General features: G+C 40.3%; 1 protein-coding gene across 5 annotated transcripts in view; it reads right to left on the bottom strand.

Moving 5' to 3' along the window:
• Nucleotides 1-17,660: 17,660 nt before the first annotated feature.
• The window catches only part of WDR37 (WD repeat domain 37), a 61,348-nt gene continuing 56,009 nt past the window's right edge, over nt 17,661-22,999 (bottom strand). For all 5 annotated transcript variants that reach the window (XM_042471541.1, XM_042471545.1, XM_042471544.1 and 2 more), the window contains 2 exons: nt 22,739-22,853; nt 17,661-21,202 (listed from right to left, as the gene is read on the bottom strand). In XM_042471541.1, coding sequence (XP_042327475.1) covers nt 21,071-21,202; nt 22,739-22,853 — 247 coding nt within the window. In that variant the 3' untranslated portion in view covers nt 17,661-21,070. The remainder of the gene's footprint in view (nt 21,203-22,738; nt 22,854-22,999) is intronic.

The raw sequence follows: 22,999 nt of genomic DNA, 5'->3' as shown, positions 1-22,999 counted from the left end.
TAATAAAAAATAATACAAAAACAAAAGTTTGATACAGTTAAAGATTTATTACTAAATCCTAATTGATTCCAACACATCTCCCTAACTCCCTAACATCTCTTCTCAAATCCCAAACTAACTGTCCCAAGTCTAACTAAATCCAATGTCTTGCCCTCCAGTGTCATACACACTGGCCTTTTAAACATCCTTTCAAACATTCAACCAATCACTAGCCAACCCCAGCCTTCCATGCTTCCATGCCTTACAAATAGATCCCTTACCTTATTACATATGCTGTATTTTATTATACATCATCATATTTTACTTTAATTTCTCTCATAAACCCTTCCTTCCTTCCTTCCTTCCTTGCTTTCCTTGCTTTCCTTTCCTTTCTTAAACAAAACTCCATAACATCACAGAAAGGATTAGATGTTCAGTATGAGGATTCCAGAATAAGAAAAAGACAATGGCTGGTATACTTCATCAGCAACTTAGTCAAAATGCCCAGTTTGGAAGGAAAATTTTGGATTGGGAGGAAAGTACACTGTGTGAAGAACTTATATACACAGAGAAAGAGACAGACAGACACATGTCTTTGGGGATATTCCCACTAGGTGAAACCCCGCATTCTGAATCGAATCCAAGGAGTGGCGTTCCTATTAGGATCCGATTTAAACCTAGAACGGTTCTAGAGCAACCCGCAATCGTCCCCACTACAAATCGAATTGTAGAGCGGAATAAAATTTTGAATCGAGTTTTCCTCATTTAACGCGTGTTAAAAAAACACTAGGGTCCGACCTACGTTTTTCCATTGATTCGAGTTAGGAACCGGAGCATTTAAATAGGAACGACAGCCTTTGAAATCGCGTTAGATGAAAGGGAGGAGCGGAGTGCGATGGGGCTGTCCTTGGGGGGAGTTGCCCTTTCTGTCCCCATCCGTCTGGCTCTCACCATTTTTGCTTCCCTCACCCCTTTGTCCGCTGTGGTCTTTCAATAAGAGATAAGGATTATTTTTATTTTTTATTTAATGGTTTACAGGCGCTTAATCTCTTCAGCACTTTAAACACCTGAAGTCCCGGCTGCTCAAGGCTTCCCCCGGTGGATTGCAACCTCCCCTCTGTGTGGGGAGAGCCCATTTCTAACGGAGGAGAGGCAGGGAAGGGATGGCTCCTCGCGAGGAGACATCTGATCTCGCCCAGGCAGGGAAGGGCTCTAATCAATGGGGGGGGGGATAGAGCCTTTCTGTCTCCCTTTCTCAAATGGAATCTGCCTTCTCCTCCAACCCTGGAAAGAGAATCTTTGGGAAGAGTGCTCCCTCCCTGCTTTTCCAGCAGCCTCCTTCATTGATCTCTGTGCTCTCTGAAGGGATTCTCCCATAGTTCCTCTGGAAAGAGCTTGGGTTCCTCTAATTCGCTTTGCCAGAAGCCTCTCCCATTGATCTCTGTGCTCTCTGAAGGGATTCTGCCTGGCTGTCTTGGGAGACAGGATGCTGCCCTCCAAAACCTATCCCATAGTTCCTCTGGAAAGAGCTTCGCTTTGCCAGAAGCCTCTCCCATTGATCTCTGGGCTCTCTGAAGGGATTCTCCCTGGCTGTCAATGAAATGGAAACGATGCCAAAAGATAAATCGCTTCCAAATATTCTGGATTAATGTTACGTCATTCTGATGTACTATTGATTGACAGCTCCAAATAAGGTATGGAGGAGAAGAATCAATTTATTTAAACACCGAATTCATGCCAAGTAGGAACGCTTGCAGGTAAAAACTTCGATTTAAAAAACCAGATGGGAACGAAGAATAAAAGCGATTCGGAACGCAGGATAAGACCAGGGTTATTTTGAATCAGATCTATTAAAAACGTTGTATTTTAAATCGTTTCAAATCTTAAGTGAGAACACCCTCTTCGTGATTTACCCAGTGATACAGCCATCTTCTGCAAAACCAAATCTCAATACTGAAAATATGCAACAGTCACTTTCCTTTCCTTGTGAAATGCAGGACATATAATTAAGTACAGCAGTAGTTAGAATCCTTATTCATTTTTGACATGGAGATGAGAAAAAGTGGAGTGTGTAACTGACTTTACCACTACCTATTGAAATGGGCACTTGTTGCTTCAAGGCAACACTTAAGATATTGCAGTAGTTCAGTAACAAATCTGCTCCTTTAAAAAGCTAAGGCCTACTGCTTAAGTCAGAACAACTCTGTGGATATATCTGCTATGAAAGGTTGGTCCTTTGGTGATATAAAGCTCAGCAGTTTGGAAGGAAAATTTTGGATTGGGAGGAAAGTAGTGATCATGAATATGGAACACTTACCTAGATTTACTCATCCGTAACTGTTTCATATCTTACTTTTACTCATCCGTAACTGCTGCTTCCCTTCCCCCCTATTTTTCCAAACATTCGCTGCATAGGGTCCACTCTGTTTGTGATCAGAGCCACATTTCTCTCAGGTTTGGAGGTGTCAAGCCAGGAGAGGTTATTTATGTCTAATCTGCACTACAGAAATGATGCAGTTGGACACCACTTCAACTGCCATGGCTCCATCCTATGAAATCCTGGGATTTGTAGTTTGTTGGGGCAGGGACGTAGCCAGGATTTTGGGAAGGGGGGGTCCAGACTAAGTGCCACCATTTTGAGATGCTAAGAGCCCCCAAGACACAAAATGTAGGGAAAATGTAGGACATGATGCACGACAAAATGTAGGACAAATTGTAGGATGTTCAAAAATGGAGAACACGCCAACTAAAAGCCAAAAACATTAATAAAAAACAATATAAATTCATGTTTTCAGTCATGCTCAAAATGGAGAACATTTTGACATTCTTCTTGGATAGGAGGTTGGGAGATAGCTTTGTGTGTTAGACTAGGAGGAACTTCCTGAGAGTAAGGGCTGTTCAACAGTGGAACACACTCCTTCCTCGGAGTGCAGCAGAGTCTCCTTCTTTGGAGGTCTTTAAGCAGAGGCTGGATGGCCATCTGTCAATGGGGATGTTATGATTGAGAGTTCCTGCATGGCAGAATAAAGGAGTTGGACTGGGTGGCCCTTGCAGTCTCTTCCAACTCTACAATTCTATGACTTTGGAGACCAGGATTCAATGAAAATCTGATTCTCTCCAACAGAGAAGGCTAAATATCTTACATGGGGTACGTGTCGATGACATGGCTTATGCATCATGTCCAAATTGTGCGGCGCATAAGGGACATCACAGCACTTGTCACACTCTCTCAGCCTTAAGGGAAGGTGAAGGCAAATCCCCAAAAACCATTTGGCAAGTCACATTCTCTCAGCCTCAGAGGATGGCAAAGTCAAACCCTCTCTGAACAAACCTCCCAAGAAAACCTCTTGAAGGCACACACTCACACACACCCAAGTCACCAAAGGCAGACTCTCTGAACAAACCAAGACAACCCACTAGGCAAGTAAGTCACACACTCTCAGCCTCAAGGAAAGGCTGGCAAAGGCAAACTCTCTGAACAAACCAAGAAGACCCACTAGGCAACGAAGTCACACACTCTCAGCCTCAAGGAAGGCTGTCAAAGGCAAACTCTGAACAAACCAAGAAGACCCACTAGGCAAGGAAGTCACACACTCTCAGCCTCAAGGAAAGGCTGGCAAAGCAGGATGTTTTGAAATTCCTCCTGGGCAGAAATGTAGGACATGTCCTGGACAAAGGATGATGTCTGGACACCCTGATAAAATGGAGGATGTTTTGACATTGCTCCTGGGCTGAAATGTGAGCCGTATCCTGGATAAAGGAGGACGTGTGTCATCCTACCAAAAATGGAAAACATTTTTACATTCATCCAGGCCAGAAGGTTGAAACATAGGACACATCCTATAAAAGGAGGACATCTGCTTCTTACAAAAAATGAGGACTTTTGAAATTCCTTCTAGGCAGAAGTCTGAAATGTAGGATGCATCCTATAGCCATGAGCCAGAAAAGAGCCAAGCCTTGATATCTGGACCCCAGAACATACTCTAACTCCCAGAATTCCATAGCAATGAGCCAGAAAGGAGCCAAGCCTTGATATCTGGACCCCAGAGCACACTCTAACTCCCAGAATTCCATAGCAATGAGCCAGAATAGAGCCAAGCCTCAATATCTGGACCACAGAACATACTCCCAGAATTCCATAGCCATGAGCCACAAAAGAGTTAAGTCGCTGCCAAACCTGGTTATTTCTTGAATGTGGATGCAGCTTGATGCAGCCTCTTGTCCCTCCATCCCTCCCTCCCCCTCAGGCCCCGCAAAAAGTTTAGGGGCGGCACTTGCGCTCCTCCTGGCTTTGCCAAGGCCGGGAGGAGAGGAAAGGGTGATTGTTGGAGCGCGCGTGTGCACGCGCACAGCCCCCTCCTGAAGCCTAGAGGAGAACAAGACTGGCGCTCTCCATCCCCAGCATTTTTGGGGCTGTACGCGTGCACACGCGCGCTCCAACAAGGGCCCTTTCCTCTCCTGGAAGGGGGGGGGGTCCGGACCTCTGAAACCTGCCCCTTAACTAAGTCCCGGCCGTGGTTTTAATGGAGGGGAGGGGGGAGGAAGGAGCTTGAACGCCCCCAGGGCCTGATAGGGGGGGTCCCGACCCCCCAACCCCCCCCCTCTGGCTACGTCCTTGGTTGGGGCACCAGAGTGCTCTGACAGAGAAGGCAAAATATATCACAAAACTACAAATCCCAGAATCCTATAGCATTGAGCCATGGCAGTTATGTCAAACTGCATTATTTCTGCAGTGAATATTAGATCTTAGTTAATTGAGTATCTGATACTGGCTATCATCATCCACATACTGATAGGCAAACCCAATTGTATGCAGCCTACATTCCAGAGAGGCTGCCCATAAAGGTGTGAAATTGAATGCACACTGAGACTCACTTGGTACATCTGTATTGTTGGCAACCACTTTGTTCCCTAGACAACAGCCCAGGATTCAGTAATGGTGGGTGGCCTCCATGCCAGTAGGGCAATAGATCTGCTCCAGGTTGTACTCCAAAGTGTAAAGGAGCTATTAAAGATGTTTAAATCTATCCTCCAAACAGGTGCAGAATCTTGGATAGCTCATTTAAAATTCAGATTAGAACCCAGAGCAGAATCATCACCCCAAATCGACATGGAAGCCACATCAGTTATCACTTTTAGGATCTGGGGAGTCATGATTTCCCCATTTTCACTTGCATAAATAGCATAATAGGAAAGCAGGAATTCTTGCACACTTCATGAGAGGGCCACTTCCACGCTCCACTGGCCATCTATGTTTGCTGTCTTGGAATATTATGGCCACTTGATAATCTTGGTGCAGGATTTTTGTAGTAGATGTAGTCTTACTAGTAGTTGTAGGAGTAGTTGTTGTTATTGTCGTAATAGCCATAGAATCATCTCCAAACAGGATATTCATACAATTTTTCTTTATAACATTAATCCACAGAGAAAGTCAGTAACTAGCCTTGTAATATGTTTCAGCGGTTACACAAAAGTTATTTGCAAGACAGACATTTGGAATTTAGCAAATAGATAAGCAGATCCAACTGTTCCTCCTAACTTGTGAAGCAATTTTTCTCTTAAGAAAGACTAATGTTTGAGGCACGTTGGGAATTCAAGATAACTTTGTTTCATGGTTCTCTGTTTTTCTCTACTAGCTGCAGGGGGATGTTGACAGGGATCAAATATGATATGTATGTGCTTTATGCACTACATATACAGATTGATTTTATTTTGTTTTCCTGGTTCAACACTAGCATAAAGAGATTTCACAAAACAAAATTAACTGGAGATGAGTTGTGTCGAGATCTTCAACTAGACTGATTTTGTATCACTTAGCTATTTAGCATGGCTTAGCGGTCTGAGTGTTGGGCTATGACTCTGAAGACCAGGGTTCAATTCTCAGCTCGGCTATGAAACACTGGGTAAACCTGGGCAAGTCACAATCTCTCAGCCTCAGCAGTTGCAAACCTCTTTAACCTTGCCAAGAAAACCCCATGATAGTTTCACCTTCGGGTCACCATAAGTTGGAAATTACTTGAAGGCACACAACAATAACAACAACAACAACAACAGTTATCATAGCTTCCCTCCAAGAAGTCTCTGTTAGAGTGGTACTAGAAAAACTTTGGCCCTCCAGATACTGTTAGACTCCAGTTCACATCAGCCCCCGTTTGTTTACCCAATGGTGAGGGATGATGGGTGTAACAGTGCATAAGCATCTGGAGGACCACTCTTTATGATAGACCACTTGCGACCTCAGAGAACTGTAGTTCCCAAAATGCTCACAGAAAAGCATACAGTGTGCCCTTTCCTTACACAGGGATCCGTTCCTGACAGCACTAACTATAAATTCAGTCTGCTAGCATAAATACCAGATATTCTCATACTGCCTTCAATGTATATTCCACCTAATGTATATCCCACCTAATCACTAAACCTTTCTGTAATGGTATGATGAATTAATTATTGAATATGTTTATTTATTTATTTCTTCCTTATTGTCACTACTCCCAACTCCCAACTTTTATGTCAGGTCTATTAGGTTGCAAGCCGACACGTAAGGGCTGTGGAGTTTTCTTTATCTGTATATGCCAGCTAGGAAACTTTAGCAGTACTAATAATTTTTAGTAATACTACTAAAAACCAGCCATTTTCACTTCACACAGGGGCCTGAACATGCTACAGGCATCACAACATACTAACTGGTTACACACAGCTGCTGCTCTTGATGCTGTTCAGATTTCATTTCTTAAAGAACTAATCCCGGTTAGGGAATAACAGGGCAAGAACTTAGCAAGTCAGACAGCATGAGACAACATTGGGCCAGAGGTTTACAGGGCAAAGTTTAATGAACTCTAAGAGTCGAGTAAGGATTTCAGGGCCTGAGGTCTAAAGCATGGACTTAAAAACACACACACCAACAAAACTCCATTTATTGCTCGACCCATTTCCTTTTAAATAGCTGTTGTGAATCCCTGAAATGGAACAAAGCCTTCTGTTTGTTTTCTTATACTTTCTGTTCCTTCCAACCAGAGGTGCTTCATTGTACCTGGCTAGCAAAGAGGGAAATACTGCCAGCTATTTGCAGAGTTTTGTTGCTGTTGTTGTTTCTTGTGGGTGTAGAAGAAACGAAGACTGCATCCACAGTGCAGAATTAAGGTACTTTGACACCACTTTAACTGCCACGACTCAATGTTGAGAAATGCTAGGATTTGTAGTTTTCTGAGCAGCTTAGCCTTGTCTGTCAGAGACCTCTGGTGCCACAACAAACTACAAATCCCGGAATTCCATAGGAAGGATCCATTACAGTTAAAGTGGTGTCAAACTGCATCAATTCTGCAGTGTGGTAGCAGCCTGAGAAACCAACCTTTGGTGGGAAAACCAAAAGTAGTAGCAATCTAGTCAGCACTGCAACATATCACAAATAAACTGGAATCTCATGCAGTGATCTTTTTCAGATGCAAGGGTGAAGCTATGCAGAGGGGAGGAATAAGACCATGGCCTCCCCACATTGCTCACTAATTAAATTTTCCTTCAGTCCCTGAATTTCTAATATTGCACAAAGTAAGACATTTAAAATCATCCACAGCTAGATGTCTTGTATCTGCTGTGTTTGCATTGCCCCAGTAACTTCGCTCTCTTTCAAAAATGTATTTCTAAATTAAATTTTAAGTTACTGTAATGCTAAAAATTTGGGAAGTGAAGTAAAATTTCATTACTGGGAATGTATTCTTATCTGGGAGCCACTTATATGCATGTAATCAGATGTAACAATAAGCCAGGGTTTGGGGAGGGAATTCTGGTTTATGATTTATCAGCTGCCATTGCAAGAGAAAGCAGCTAAAGGCACTATAGACCTTGAATCTGTGATTTCTTTATTGTAGTGTCTGGGTCATTTTAACTAAGAAACCAGAGAAATAAACTTAAACCATCTGAACAGGACATCTAAATGTACCCAGTGTATTCAACAGCCAAGCTCTCCCCCTTGATATTGATTGGTTGATTGATTGGATTTGCATCCTGCCTTTTCCCCAAAATTGAAGCTTACAATACATTAAAAAGGATACCACTAAACCATTTATTACAAAAGTTTAAAAAGAATTAAATAACACTAGTATTAAAAGGTAACAGTTTGTATACCAGCATCTACCCCTCATGAAGGAGAATCCAAAGGGTATAGTTCTTTATGAACTCAAACGACTTCAGCAGTTTGAGCATTGGATAAGAACTCTGGAGAATAGGGTTCGATTCCTAGCTTGACTATGTAAACCCATTTGGTTTACAAATGGTGACCTTGGGCAAGACACACTCTCTCAGCCTCAGGGGAAGACGGTGGCCAAGAAAACCCTGTGATAGGTCTGCCTTAGGGTCACCATAAGCCAGAAATGACTTGAAGGAACATAACACAACAACAACCATTTCAAACTGCAGGTGGCAGAGGCATTTGCTCAACATCTTAGGCAAGAAGTAATAGCATGACTTCCCTTTTAAACAGTAAATGCTTTGGGTTAAAATAATCCAGAGCTTGGAAATGTTCCTTTTTTGGACTACAACTCCCAGACTACCCCAGCCAGTATGTTCACTGGCTTTAGCTGTGGTTCCAGGTGAACTCCAGCTGCAAGAACTGTGATTACACTACAGGATTTTGGAAAGTTATCCAAAAAAGTAACTTATTCCAGGTGTGTTCATTCCCAGACAGTACAGTCAAGTTTGCATGTGTGCGTGTGTGCGTGCATATGCGCACACTTTCAAGTTGCCTGTCAATTTATGGCGACCCCATGAATTTCATAGGATTTTCTTAGTCAAGGAATACTCAGAGGTAATAGTACTGAGTATAGAGCCAGCAGGGCGTAATGATTTGAATGTTTGCCTATGACTCTAGAGACCAGGGATTGATTCCCAGCTCAGACATGGATGCCCACTGAGTGACCTTGGGCAAGTCACATGTTCTCAGCCTCAATGGAAGGCAGTGGCAAACCTCCTCTGAATAAATCTTGCCATGAAAACCATAATAAAATAAAATAAAAAATAAGTTTGAAATGACATGAAGGCACATAACAAGAAAAAAAATATTGAAAATTAAATGAAGTCCTTCGAACTGTGCCAAGGAATTAGCATTTTAATGGTAATTAGAAGATGAAAACAGAGGCAACAACTCAGGGAACCTATTAGATTTCGTTCTCAGTTCAAGATGTCAGCTTTAACACATTACACTTCAGATGATCTGAAGTCTTAGAGCAGAGATGACTTTCCCAATGTTGTTGGACTGCAGTTTCCATTTTTTCTCACCACCAGTTATGATTATTCGAGCTGTCAGGATTTACAGTCTAACACCTGGAGACCCAAAGTGTTCCCATTAATTTCTTTGGCGTGAAACCCATATTGAAGGTAATGCGAAATTCCAACTCTTAAAATGCTCTCCCTGCAGGTACTTAGTACCTTCAAAACACCATATTTGCAAATGAAGCCATTGTTTGCCCTGAAAGCCTTTGACTTCACAAGCCATAGTTTTCTTCCCAATCACCAAAAATCACTCCCCCCAAAAAATTGCAACTCTATAGGATAATGCAAGCTGGTGCTAAAATATATATTTCCCCCCCCCTTTTTTTTTTACGGGAGCTCTTCTTCTAATGGTACCTTAACTGCCTCTTTCTCATTCAGTTTTTTTCTCTGCACATCCTTTGAGATTTAAGATTTCAAGTCCTTTTCTGTTTGAAACATCAATAGGCAACATTATGCCATTTTCCCATTGCTATTGTGACTTTGAAAAGTCCCTTCAAAATTTGACTAGAGGCCAATGTAAGTCACCTGTCTTTTATAATTTTAATTTAGAAAAGCATTGCAATATATGGTGTAATCCAATAAGTTGTTCAGTTTTTTTCTGGGGTTACCTCCTTATCTACCCCATCCTTATACATGTTTGATTAACGGTATTATTGTATTCTGTTTAACATTCTGAAAAGCTGTAGGTTTTGATAACCTGCTTCAAACTTTAAAAAACAACACAGTATTTTTAAAAATTAACCAAGATTACAACACACTCACAGCTGTTTTGAAGAGAAGGTTTGATGAAGGCATATTGAGATGTAACCTTGACAGAGAAAGTGTATTTCTTTACAGCACCTAAATTCCATGCCTTTATTTTTAGCCTAACTTCAGTATAATTCAAACATATCACACCTCTTTTCCTTCCATGTCATGCCCTGCCCTCTGGTGGAAGTGAAAACTTAGAACACTGTAAGAAATGAAAAACTCTGTCTAAAAAACAGAGCATCGCTTGACTAAAAAAGAGGGTAGTCTGAAGTGAAAGCCATGAAAGGAGGAGAGGAACAGCACACACACATCAGGGAAAACCTGGCTATCCGGGAAGATGGAACATCATACAACACAGCTGGAATCAATAAGATTGCCCACAAATACATTTAAGAAAACTGTCATACATGACAAGTATTTTCAAACTTTGCAAAGATAAGAGGTGTCTCTGAACAGAATCAGGAGATGCTGACATGAGGCTGGGTGGAACAGAAAGATACAAAATGAAGATAGAGCAAGAAACAGAAGCAGAAATGTACATCACTGGGTAAACAGGTATGCACACAGCATATGCACACTTCTATTCTTTCCAAATTTTCTTTAAAAACATTTAATTTTAACCAAATCTTCACTATGTATATGTAAATACATTTAGGTTTTGTGTATGACATTGTAATTTGAAGGTATAATTTTGATTTTGCTAGTTGTTTATGTCACAACTGTTAGCATTACATTCAGTGGTATATGGGAATTATGATTTACAAGTAACATTAGTGCAAAAAAACATTACTAAGGGTTCCGTATGGTGTGAAATGGGAGGAGGTCAATGGGGGGTGACACTATGAGTGACCACACCGGGTGACACCAACTCTAGGGACGCCACTGCACAGGACACAGTTCCTGAAAATTGGCCTCTGGCATAGATGGGGATCAGAACAGGAACTTCCGGTGGCATCAGCAGCATTCTGGCATGAAGTAAAATGCATCCTTTTCCCATTCCATTCCCATCCCACTGCCTTTCGTCCCGCTCTAATTGCGTTCCCCCAGGCCCATATGATAACGTCCATGGAGTCATAGAATCATAGAGTTGAAAGAGACCCCAGGGCCCTCCAGTTCAATCCTCTGCCATGCAGGAAAACAGAATCAAAGCACCCTGGCAGATGGCCACCCAGTCTCTGTTTAAAGATCTTCAAAAAAGGAGACTTTGCCACTCTCCAAGGGAGTGTGTTCCAGCTCTTACTGTCAAGTAGTTTCTCCTAATGTTTAAGTGGAATCTCTTTTCCTGTAGTTTGAACCCATTGCTCCATGCCCTATTCTCTGGAGCAGCAGAAAACAAGCTTGCTCCATCTTCAACTTGACACCCATTCAACGATTTAAACAGGGCTGTCCCATGACCTCTTAACCATCTCTTCTCCAGCTCCTTAAATCTTTCATCATAAGGCATGGTTTCCAGACCCTTCAGTAACAATAACAATAACATCACATATGTTGCTGAAAGAATGGGAGAGGAGACTCTGAAAGAGGTAAATAGCCAGGGAGAAAAGAAGAGAGAGAAAAGGGAGAAAAGCTTAGCAAAGGGATTTTGCACCAGGAATAGAGAATAGTATCTTATAGTTACAGAAAAGGGAGGGGGGAGAAATGGTAAAGTGGGGTCCAACAAATATATTTTGGGCCAGAATTGTTGTTATGTGCCTTCAAGTCATTTCCAACTTATAGTGACTCTATGGCAACCCTATCATGATGTTTTCTTGGCCAGATTTGCTCAAAGGAGTTTTGCTTTTGCCTTCCTCTGAAGCTGAGATTGTGTGACTTGCCCAAAGTAATCCAGTGGGCTTCCATGGCTGAGCAGGGATTCAAACCCTGATCTCAGAATCATAGTCCAGCACTCAAACCTTTACACCATGCTGTCTCCAACACTGAAGGATTTCCCCCTTATTTGGCCTACTGGTCCTGGGTGTTTGTTTTTTTAAGACATCAAACTAGACACATACAGGATTAAACTATGTAAAACAGAGATAAGGCTGTGTTTATTTTTTTACAAATGAATGATTTGACAAAGTATTTGAATCTGCACATATTCAAACATACAATGTAAATATAATTTCTTGAGGAAGTACACACAACTCATCCCAACCCATGGGGCCAAGACAATACAGTAGTTCATGCTAATGAGAGACTCACATATACACTGCTGGCAGGCCTTCTTACTCCCATTTTATACTTGTGTGTGGTTCATAAAACCAATTTGGAGTCAGACTGAAGACATTAGTGTGGCATGCCAGAGGCTGATCTGGTTCCATCTGAAGCAGACTCAGGAGAGGCTCAGAATGTGCTCTCATATAGATTTTACCCATGAGAACTGTAAAAAGCATATTGTGGGTTATGTGGTCTGATACCTTGCAAGCGTATCCTCTTGCATACCAAAATTGAAAGAAAATACCTGGGGGTATAAGGGCAGTGCACCCTCCTTTCCTTGGACCACAGCTATGATGAAGACATGTCTGGTCCCATGTCCTCTTTTGCAGGTGTTGGGAGGGGGAGATTTGCTTCCTTGTGGGTTCATTACTTTTTTGATTGTTTGCATCTTTAAAGGGAGTCAGGCTGTGTTTGTTGAACAGAAACACACACAAAACACCAGGGACCGACGGTTGACTGGCTCTATAGGCAAGCACAGCATTCACGACAGATGTTGTGTCAACTTGGTAGACCAGGGCTGCCAATGGCTTTGCTGTTCCAGAGGGAAGATGAGCAGTCATGGCAAATTTCCCGTGGTTTTGTGATATAAAGCAGGCAGCATTTTTTTTTAAAAGAAGCTGCTGGTCTCCTAATTCCGCTCCCTGTGGTAGAAATCAAGCTCATAGTGAGAAGGCTGAAGCAAGGATTCTCTTTCAAATTCCCTGGTACTTTCTGAAGTCATTTTGTAGTTTGAGTTGCTACTACTCTGAGTGGGCCAAGAAAGGGTCAACGGGGACACTTTTAACACACCTGTCTTCCCTATAAAATGGGAAGGCCCATACATCTGTCATGCACTTCATACAAACAAGGAGACAGGTTCGTTGCTCTGGCTTTAAAGCAGGGACAGTAACTGTGTGGCTCTGAAGTTGTTGCTGGACTGTAACTCCTATCATCTCTACACTAGCTGGGGCTGATAGGAGCTGAGGTCCAATGTTAGCTGGGGAGCCACACATTCCAATCTCTGCTCTGACTACACCCAAAACAAGAATCATGCCCCTAGACCTGCAAGAGATCTGTACTTGCTCTTTTTTAGCCACAGATGCACAAGATGCAATGCCTTGTGTCTGTCTAACTCAGTGAATGCACTTCATGGAGGAAATCAGAAAGTTTCTCGAAAAGATCAGCACAGTAGCATACCCTTTGCCAGATCTGAATTAACAAGCTGTTTCATTTCTATACCTACGGATTCATCTCTTTCCTTCATATTCCATTCCCATGAAAAGCGTGGCACTATATGACCTTGTTGTTGCTGTGTGCCTTTAAATTATTTCCAACTTATGGTGACCCTAAGGCAAACCTATCATGAGGTTTTCTTGGCAAGCTTTGTTCAGGAGAGGTTTGCCATTGCCTTCCCCTTGGGCTGAGAGCATGTGACTTGCCCAAGGTCACCAACGGATTTCATGGCCAAGCTGAGAATTGAACCCTGGGCTCCAGAGTCATAGCCCATCACTCAGACCACTCCACCATGCTGGCTTGGTTCACATATTATTCCTTGCTTACCTCCCTCTCCTTACATCTAGTCTCCCAACATGACTAAGCAAGCCTAACTTTAACAAGGCTGTGGGAGGACAGGATTCAAGCACACAAGCTGAAGGTACAAACTAACTGTGAGATTAGTAGTGGGAACAGCCATGTTCAAATCCCCACTCAGCCATAAAGCTCATTTACTTTTGCTTCTCATCAGCTCTCGGACTGACTTATGCACCATTTTGAGCTCCTTGGAGGAAAAGCATGATATAAATATGGGCTACATAAGCCTAAACCACAAAGTCCTGGTTCCTGCAGTCTCTTGTGCTTTGTCAAGAGGCACAAACAGGGATGCAGTACATGATTGCAAGTAAATGTTGGACTGAAGGCATCCTGCCTTGTGGTTTGTGTTGAGGATTCAGCTGAACTCATCATTCAGTTGCACATCATCTTCAGAGGAATCTGGCTGGTTAGGACACCTGAACATGCCACTGCTTTTTTACATTTGCCTTTTCTTACTGAAGGCTTGCTTCATTTTAGCAATAAGGTGTATTTTATCATGCAGCCTTAGAATCAACCAGCTCTTTCACACCAAGCCACTGCTAAGTAAGCAAAACACAGCCTTAAGTGTTTGACTCCTTTCCATGATACCTTTTACAGAGGCCAACTGGTTTAGTGCATGTGGACTGTGATCTTATCCTGATTTACCATCTTCTCAGTAACTCGAGAATTTCAAGTTGGCACTTAATGAACATTCCCCATACCTGTATTGTAAGGTATAACCAAGAGCAAGCTCTGACTATATGGCAACAGAATGCTGAAAGTCATTACAAAGCACCAGGTTAATTTCCTAATCCCTCCTGGTTTATAGAAGTAGTTTTCACATCCCTTGTCTTCTCATGATTAACAGCTGTGTTGTACTATCAGTCTTCCTCTGAGATTGTATCCATAAAAAAACCCAAAATCTTTGTTTTCCTTGGCTTCAGATAAGTTATGCTGCAGAAGTGTAGATAACATTTTGACAAAGCTAGATAAGGAATAAAAATCAGATTAAACCTTACTCCATCATTTCACTTTTAAATAACAAAATGCCCTTTCTCTGGGGATGTTGCTTAAGCTGGTGAGAAATCCAAACATTAAACAATCCAGTTATATTAACCTGTTTACCATCATCACTTGCTGGCGTTTCATTTGAGGAAGCACAAAGTTGGATCTTAATATAGTCATCTCTCTATAGTATAATCTCATCCAATACAGGCAAACGAGGCTCACCTTGACAAACCCCAAGTACAATTAGACCCAGCTGTCTGCTAATACATAAGTCAGCACTTCCAAATGCTGAATCTGAATAAGTGTATTTTAAATAAATTTACTCTAGCTCTACTACTTGAGGAGAGGGACAGGGACAAAACGTTATACCTTAATATTAGAACTTAAATCAGCCATTTCTCTTGTTCCTGAGATTTTAGTAGGCATCACTCACAAGCATATACAGTACAGTGAATAATTCAACTTTTCTTCAAAAGGAAAGTTGAGATTCTCAAGATATGGAGTCTCCCATCTCCTGCAGTGTTATGTTCTGCACATTTTCTTTGCTTCCACAGGGAACTCACAATGCAATCCACTTATTTGTTGTTGTTGTGTGCCTTCCAATCATTTCTGATTTATGGCGACCCTACGGTGGATCTATCATGGGGTTTTCTTAGTAAGATATGTTCCAAGGTTTGCCACTGCCTTCGCTTGAGAGCATGTGATTTGCCCAAGGCCACCCAGTGGATTTCATGGTCAAGTGGGGAATCAAACCCTGGTCTCCAGTCATAGTCAAATACTCAAACCACTACACCATGGACCAGTGCCAAAACATGTTCTTCATAGTGTGGCTTGCTGGCTAGTCTTCTCATGCCTAATTATGAAATGTGTTAGCTGATCAACTACTCCATTAAATGGTACCATTTTCAGCAGCCATGAACTTGGGACTTTTGTGATATTTTGTACAAGGCACTATATTAACCAGTGATAATTCAGTGTTATGATGACCTAATATCGTTCAAAGAGCATGAATAATCTTGATATTATATTCATCACTGCTATATCTATCTCGTGTTAGCTGGTTTGCTGTTGTGTGCCTTTAAGTCATTCCAACAAATGGCTGATGATGATGAATGCTAGGTGAACTTATCACAGGGTCTCCTTGGCAAGATTTGTTCAGAGTGAGTTTGCCTTTGCCTTCCTCTGAGGTTGAGAGAATGTGACTTATCCAAGATCACTCAGTGGGTTTCCATAGCTGAGCAGAGATTCAAATCAGCTTGATGTGGTAGCGTTTATTCCTGTCACCACACCACATCAGCATGTTAATGTTTATGAAGCCATGCCCACATTAAAATCCAAATTGCTTCAAGCAAAGATGGGAATCATACACACCTTACAATACTATGGGAATCATACACACCTTACAATACTGCTGGACTGCATCTCCTAGCACTCATCATCATCAGCTAGGTTGGCTAAGATTGTTGGAAATAACAATTCGACAAAATTCAGCGGGCCCCATTATTCTCACTCCTCGTTTAGAGCAATAGCAGAGAACATTCGGCATTCCAGTTGCTTTTAACTTCAACTACCAGAAACCCCATTCAGCATGGCCAATGATCAGGGATTTTGAGAGGTGCAGTCCAAAGCATCTGAAGGGTCAAAGGACCCCCACTCCAAATGCTTAGAACTTTCTCTTTGAACCTTCTTTGACTCACAAAGATTATACAGACCATATTGTACAAGAAGCCTATTGGTGCAAAACATTTTCATCTACACCATTTTGGAGATCTTTATGCTTGCGGGCAAGTCACCTGCTTGTACATCCTATTGATATTTTGGATTGCTCTTCTCCTCTGCAAGAGCAAAAAGGAGTAACAGTGTCATTTGTTCAAGTCCCATTTCAGTTTTCACACTTGCAAAGATTACTCCAAGAGAAATGTTTAACTCCAATAACTTAACATGCTTGGCCTCACTCATGCTGTCTGACAAATTCAAAGCATAAGACCTTTAAGATGACAATTTTGTAAGAATATTCCAGGAAGGATCTTAACTATGCAAGATGTTTCCATAGCAATCCTAACACTTCATTTTTATATGAACGCAACAATCTTTGGATCACTTGTCAATCTCGAGTTCAGCTTATTGTAAGCTGTATCAGTTATTTCTGTTCAGTCTGTAAAGTGTTTCGTGATACACTGAGGGCTGTTGTATCAAAATAAATTGTACTGATTCTATGTTTTGACTGGTTTCTTTAAGCAAGAAAAATCAATTTAATGTAACATTGGGGAAACGAGCCACGTGGAGGATGTTCCTAACCTGTGTAGCAAGATGCAATTAAAGATTTCCTTGCAAAGAATATGGAAGGAAATGGAAGTGTACAAAAGTACCAGTAAAAGGCACTTTTAAGTTATATAGTTCAAAATGTATAACAGCAAAACAGGACCACACTGTGTAACACAGACAAATCCTGTTTTCAACAGCTACTTTGGGTTTTTTTCTGTGAACTATGGCTGATAATGTAACTAGATGTTAAAAAGGACAAAGGGGTGACTACTAGAAATCGCAGGATTGTATCTCATTCTCGTAATGTTAAGCTATTTATACACAACTGACCTCAAGGTGTGAGTTTCCCTCTCCTGTAGTCAACAGCCAATTAGCAAAACAGGGACAATTAAAATCAGTATTATTGTGTGTCATGTATGGTATATTCCTAGATGTTTCAAAACAAAAGGAAATGAAAATGAGAGAAGGCCACTATTTTTAGTGGCAGTCCAGTGGTTTGTAACATCTCATTCCATCTTTAATAGCAGACAAAACTCTCAGAAAAGGCTGAACTACTTCTGACTGATATTCATGTAGCCAGCTTATTGAGAGAATAAGGAAAGACTTTTACGAATCACATCATTTGGAGCTTATTAAAAATGCAAATTCTGAAATTATGATGAATGGTTTAATGGCATTTCAAATTGCAACAAAGACAAACACTGAACATCTAAAAAAACTCACAATTATATATATCACCAGGACCTCAGTAAACAAAAAAACAAGTGGTTCTACATTGACACACAACTACAGAATTTTCTCCCTCTCAAGAAGTTGGTTTTCAAAGACTTAGGCATCAAAATAAGATTCTTCTGATTTAGAAATAGTTACACATTTTTTCATCTGCAAAAAAATGATGTGCACTGTTTGAAGAACTTATATACACAGAGAAAGAGACAGACAGACACATGTCTTTGTGATTTACCCAGTGATACAGCCATCTTCTGCAAAACCAAATCTCAATACTGAAAATATGCAACAGTCACTTTCCTTTTATGTGAAATGCAGGACATAATTAAGTACAGCAGAATCCTTATTCATTTCGACATGGAGATGAGAAAAAGTGGAGTGTGTAACTGACTTTACCACTACCTATTGAAATGGGCACTTGTTGCCTCAAGGCAACACTTAAGATATTGCAGTAGTTCAGTAACAAATCTGCTCCTTTAAAAAAGCTAAGGCCTACTGCTTAAGTCAGAACAACTCTGTGGATATATCTGCTATGAAAGGTTGGTCCTTTGGTGATATAAAGCTCAGCAACAGGGAATCGTATCAGTGCCATGTTCCTGTTACTTCTCATGCATTTAAGAAAAACTACAGACCCAAAGCATGTGACCTTTTTATGCAGCTGAAGCCAAAGAACCATTCCCAAACCATTCCATAGAGACCCCAGTCAGCAAGACCAAGGGGCATGCAAGCTTTTCCCTAAAAGGGGTGTGAGTGTGTCTCAAAGGTCCAAATAGTTTATTGCTCTCATACTGTACATGAATTGGGATTAAAATGTGTTCTGCTCCATTAGCCATGGAGCACACAGATAAAAACAGGGCTTTTTAGAGAAAGATTTCTACATGTGTGTTGTAGAGTTGAAATTTACTTCAGCTTTTCTTACTATCCAAACAGGAGAGTAAAAGGATGAACTGGCATGACTACTTCTGTCCAACTATGTTGATTTACCTGCTAATCACTCCATGGCAATAGTAGATGTACATGCCCCAAAATATAATAAATCCCATCTACAAGTTTTGGAGCACAAAGGGATCATGGAGTCTTTTTTTTTTTCAGACACTAGTATGGATTCTCCAGGGAGGAGAGAAACCCCTCTAGTAGATTTAAATCAACCTGCAAATCATCATTATAATGTGCTCCAAAACTTGTAGATGGGATTTATTATATTTTGGGGCATGTACATCTACTATTGCCATGGAGTGATTAGCAGGTAAACTGAAGTGGCTGATAAACATTCAGAGCACTGAATCCCACTTTAAATTCAACACAGCCACTTCAGTTTTGGGATCATGTAACCATTTGCCCCAGACAGATCAAGCTACTGTTAACATTATATGTTTGTTGTAATAACTCTCTTCTGGGTTTTCCATAAACTACCTTAACTGCCATTTATTATGTATCATTTCATGGCTGGTGTTGTTTCTAGGATTCTGGTTCTCTTGAAAATATATATCCACTTTTGACTTACTCTTTCTGCTATACAGAGAAGGAAATAAGAGCAAGTCTCTCCAATTTATGCTGGGCAGTGCTCTGGAAAACAAAACAATCTCAACTAAACAACAACAAAGAATGAAGAAAATGTAATGCAGGGTTTTTATGGGGATTCATGTTAAAATATTTGTAAGCGATCTACACTTCCACTTTGATTAACTCCAACCCTGAGATACGGACAGAAAGTTAAGAGAAGCACTTTCTGCTTTCAGCTGAAAATGAAACATCTATGAAGAAACTGTAAACACAGCCTCCACATATATTTTTTTTCAAAACTGCCATCTAAGAAACATCCTTACAAATCACAGACGCCAAACACAGTGCAGGAAGAGTAAAACCCACTTAGAACTGTCTTGAATTAAATTTAAAGCAAACCTTAAAAATGTTGGGGAACAGGGACTTTTATCTACATTCAAAATGAACAAGTAATGCCTAACTGTGGTAATGTTGTTATTATGCTTGACTCAATTCAAGTCTGAAATTTGGTATGATTGTCTTCTACTCTTTAAGACAGCACATCAGAATGAGATCCAAAGTGCCTTGTCAAGGTTAAACAGCAAAATTCAAAGTAGCCTTACATTCATTTTTGAGGTAGCATTCTCAGTTTCAATGGCCAGAATCCACAGAAGTATGTTTGGCATGACCAATGGCTTGGGCATACCTGATTAGATTTTTAAAATTATTTTCTTTTAACAATGGTCCACTATGTGACATTATGTACTGCTTTTGTAAGACCCCTTAGTTTCAAAAGTAGCTTGCCATGGGATGGGGGGAGGAGGGCAAGGAACACTCAAGCTGCTTTGAGCATGCAGAATTCATATGCTTGTTAGGATATTGACCTTTGAATTTTTTGGCTCAAAATGTAACTATGATGGGGGAGCTCCCACCAAATCTGAAATATGTTAAACACAGCTATAGTTAAAAAAAAATATTCTCTGCCTTAAAAAAAATACTTCACAAAAGTGTAGTGATGTCAATCCTTCTTAGATACAACTCTCACATTCTTTAGGAAATGTCATCAAATACTGGTGGTTTATAACCGCTGCTATAAACTAAAGTGCTTATTAAGAACTTATTCAGACTGCTGTGATTGTAATAGTTTGTCATTTGCTGAGATTTCAAAACACGGAGTGGTAGCTCAAATCAAATGAGAGGTAAGAATGAACCAATTAGTTCTTGAAATGTATAGGGATATTTCAACTTGGCAACCTAACATTCTATGCCCAATGTTAAAACATTACTTTTCATCTCCTTTCATAACCATTAATTTCATTCCAGTAACTAGACTAGGTTTGGTGTTGAAATTAATACTACACTGGAGTCAGGTCAGACTTCATATAGATATAAGTAAATTTCCATCATACTTCTCAATGAAATTCTCCCTTCATTTTAAAAGGTTTAGCCCTATACTCTCTTTAACAACAAGGCAGATATGTAAAATGATATATATTCTTCACAATAAGTACACAGAATTCACATTTAAGTCAGACATAATGTCCTACTCTTCATCTAGGCTGAATAACTTATGAACACTTATATGCTCCATAGGAAAGCCAAACATCCTTCTAGTCACCAGTGGATGCCAAGATATAAAAATTCATACACAAGAACCTAACATCTTTGAAAGGTCACATTTTTTCTGTATATTTCATGCAACTGTGCACAACGTGGTAACAACTTTGCAACACATCCCCTTTCAAGGAGCACCTTGTACAATGATAGCAGACTAGCTTACAGGAAAGTCTGCACAGAAGTCTATGGCAACAAAACTGAAAAGGGAGGGGGGGAGGATACTTCCAACATCTCATTTTTCCTGAAGCAAGGCAGGGATGTTGATGTTCCATCCAATAGCCTGGCGATCAAATCCACAAGTGAACAGATTACATATTGGATGGTCTTCGCTCCAAGCAGAACAACAGACCATTCTTCTGTGGCCCTGTAACAACAAAAGGACTGCATTAGAATTTCTGCCCCATATACTCCTGTTGCTGTTTCAAAAACATGTATACCAAGATGGTTTGTTTGTTCATATCAGTTAACTTTCTGAAGGATTCGGTTCCCACCATAGCTGACACTCAACTCTTGTTCTGATGATCAAGTTATGCTACATACAAAGTAAGCAGCCAAAATACAACTCTTAAATAAATTGAAGTTCACCCTAATTGTTGGAAAGCTTTGGAAGGGAATCAGTAGACTAGATCAGCTCCTCAGAAGTCCATTAGTCACACTATTAAAAATATGTTATCAAAACAAACAAAAGAACCAAAGAGGGCATTATCTGACTAAATTTAAATGTTTTCACATCCCTTTGATTTCAGTGAGCAAATTAAACATTTATTTGAAGAACTTTATGAGCTCAGTGGAACTTCCTATGGCTATGTTTAGCAACACACGCCCCTGCTCTCTTTGACTTCTTTCCACTAGCCTGAGAGGTTCTCTGACTGTCTTTACCTACAGAACCTCCTTCTATTGCTAATATACCAAGATATAACCAGACTAAAGTCTTCACCTTTTACATTACTCATTATGTATATTACTAGATTGTCTCATCTTGGTATATATTTATCAATATGAGGTGTTCCAATTATATTTATCAATATGAGGTGTTTCAATTATATTTATATGGCTTGTAAAAATTAGTCCTTAATTTGAAGTTTTATGGTATTACATACTTCTGATATCACAAACCAGCTTGAGCATGGCTTATCATGGAAAAGCAAGACAGAGATAGATATACTCAAAGCCCAAAATTAGTTATGGCTCCCTGTCAAATAGATTCTGCATAACCAAGCTGGATTTATGTAATGTGATGTTATTTTTTAAAAAGTCCCAAAAAAAGCATGGATTGAAAGACAGCATAGTGAAGTGACTATATTTTCTATTGGTCAGAAGTCTCTCATATTAACTTCTAATAATTTTTTTTTTAAAAAATGGTAGCACAATAATATGAACCAGAACTTGCAGTAGGCCTAGCACAGGAAAAGATCCTTCCTTGATGCTACAAACATTGGACTCAATGCTAAGTGAGCTTCTTTGAAGAAATAGTTCCAAAATGAGAAAGCATTGTGAATATGCACTCGCTTAAATTCTGAAAAAGGAAGAACTGCAAGAATGTCTACTGAGGAAAAACTAAATAGCTGTCTATGCAACAGGAAAGATCATCCTTAAGGTGTACCAGACTTAAGCTATTCAGGACTTTGAAGACTAAGACCTTCAGTGGACTTGGATACAATGCAGTTACTTTAAACAGGCAAACTGCACTCAAGATATGACAAAGATAAAGAGGAAGGAAATACATTTTTATTCAATACATAACGGTATGACAGTTTGACTACTGTTAGACCAGGCATGATCTTTGCAAAGGACATTTCTGTGAATTAGATTGAATAAGATATCCTGCAATAAGCATTCTAAATTCTGAAAAAAGGATGGGAAGCATCTTTCTAATATATGGAACTAAAACTGCTGGTACCTGTCTGTTGCTGCGAGGGAGCCGTGCTAATCGCACTCCAGACATGTCAAATAATCTAACCTGCCGGTTGTCATGTGGAAGTGCAATGATTCTTTGACCGACACAAACATTAATCCTGCACAGAAGAGATTTTTAAAAATAGGTTAGGGAGCCTGACACATAGGAACTGACAGTTGTTCAAGTTCACAGAACATGATTTACCTGATATTAATATTATTATTATTATTATTATTATTATTATTATTATTATTATTATTATTA

Source organism: Sceloporus undulatus, chromosome 6, assembly GCF_019175285.1.
Source record: "Sceloporus undulatus isolate JIND9_A2432 ecotype Alabama chromosome 6, SceUnd_v1.1, whole genome shotgun sequence".
Taxonomy (NCBI): Eukaryota; Metazoa; Chordata; class Lepidosauria; order Squamata; family Phrynosomatidae; genus Sceloporus; species Sceloporus undulatus.
This window is presented reverse-complemented; position numbering and strand designations above follow the sequence as displayed.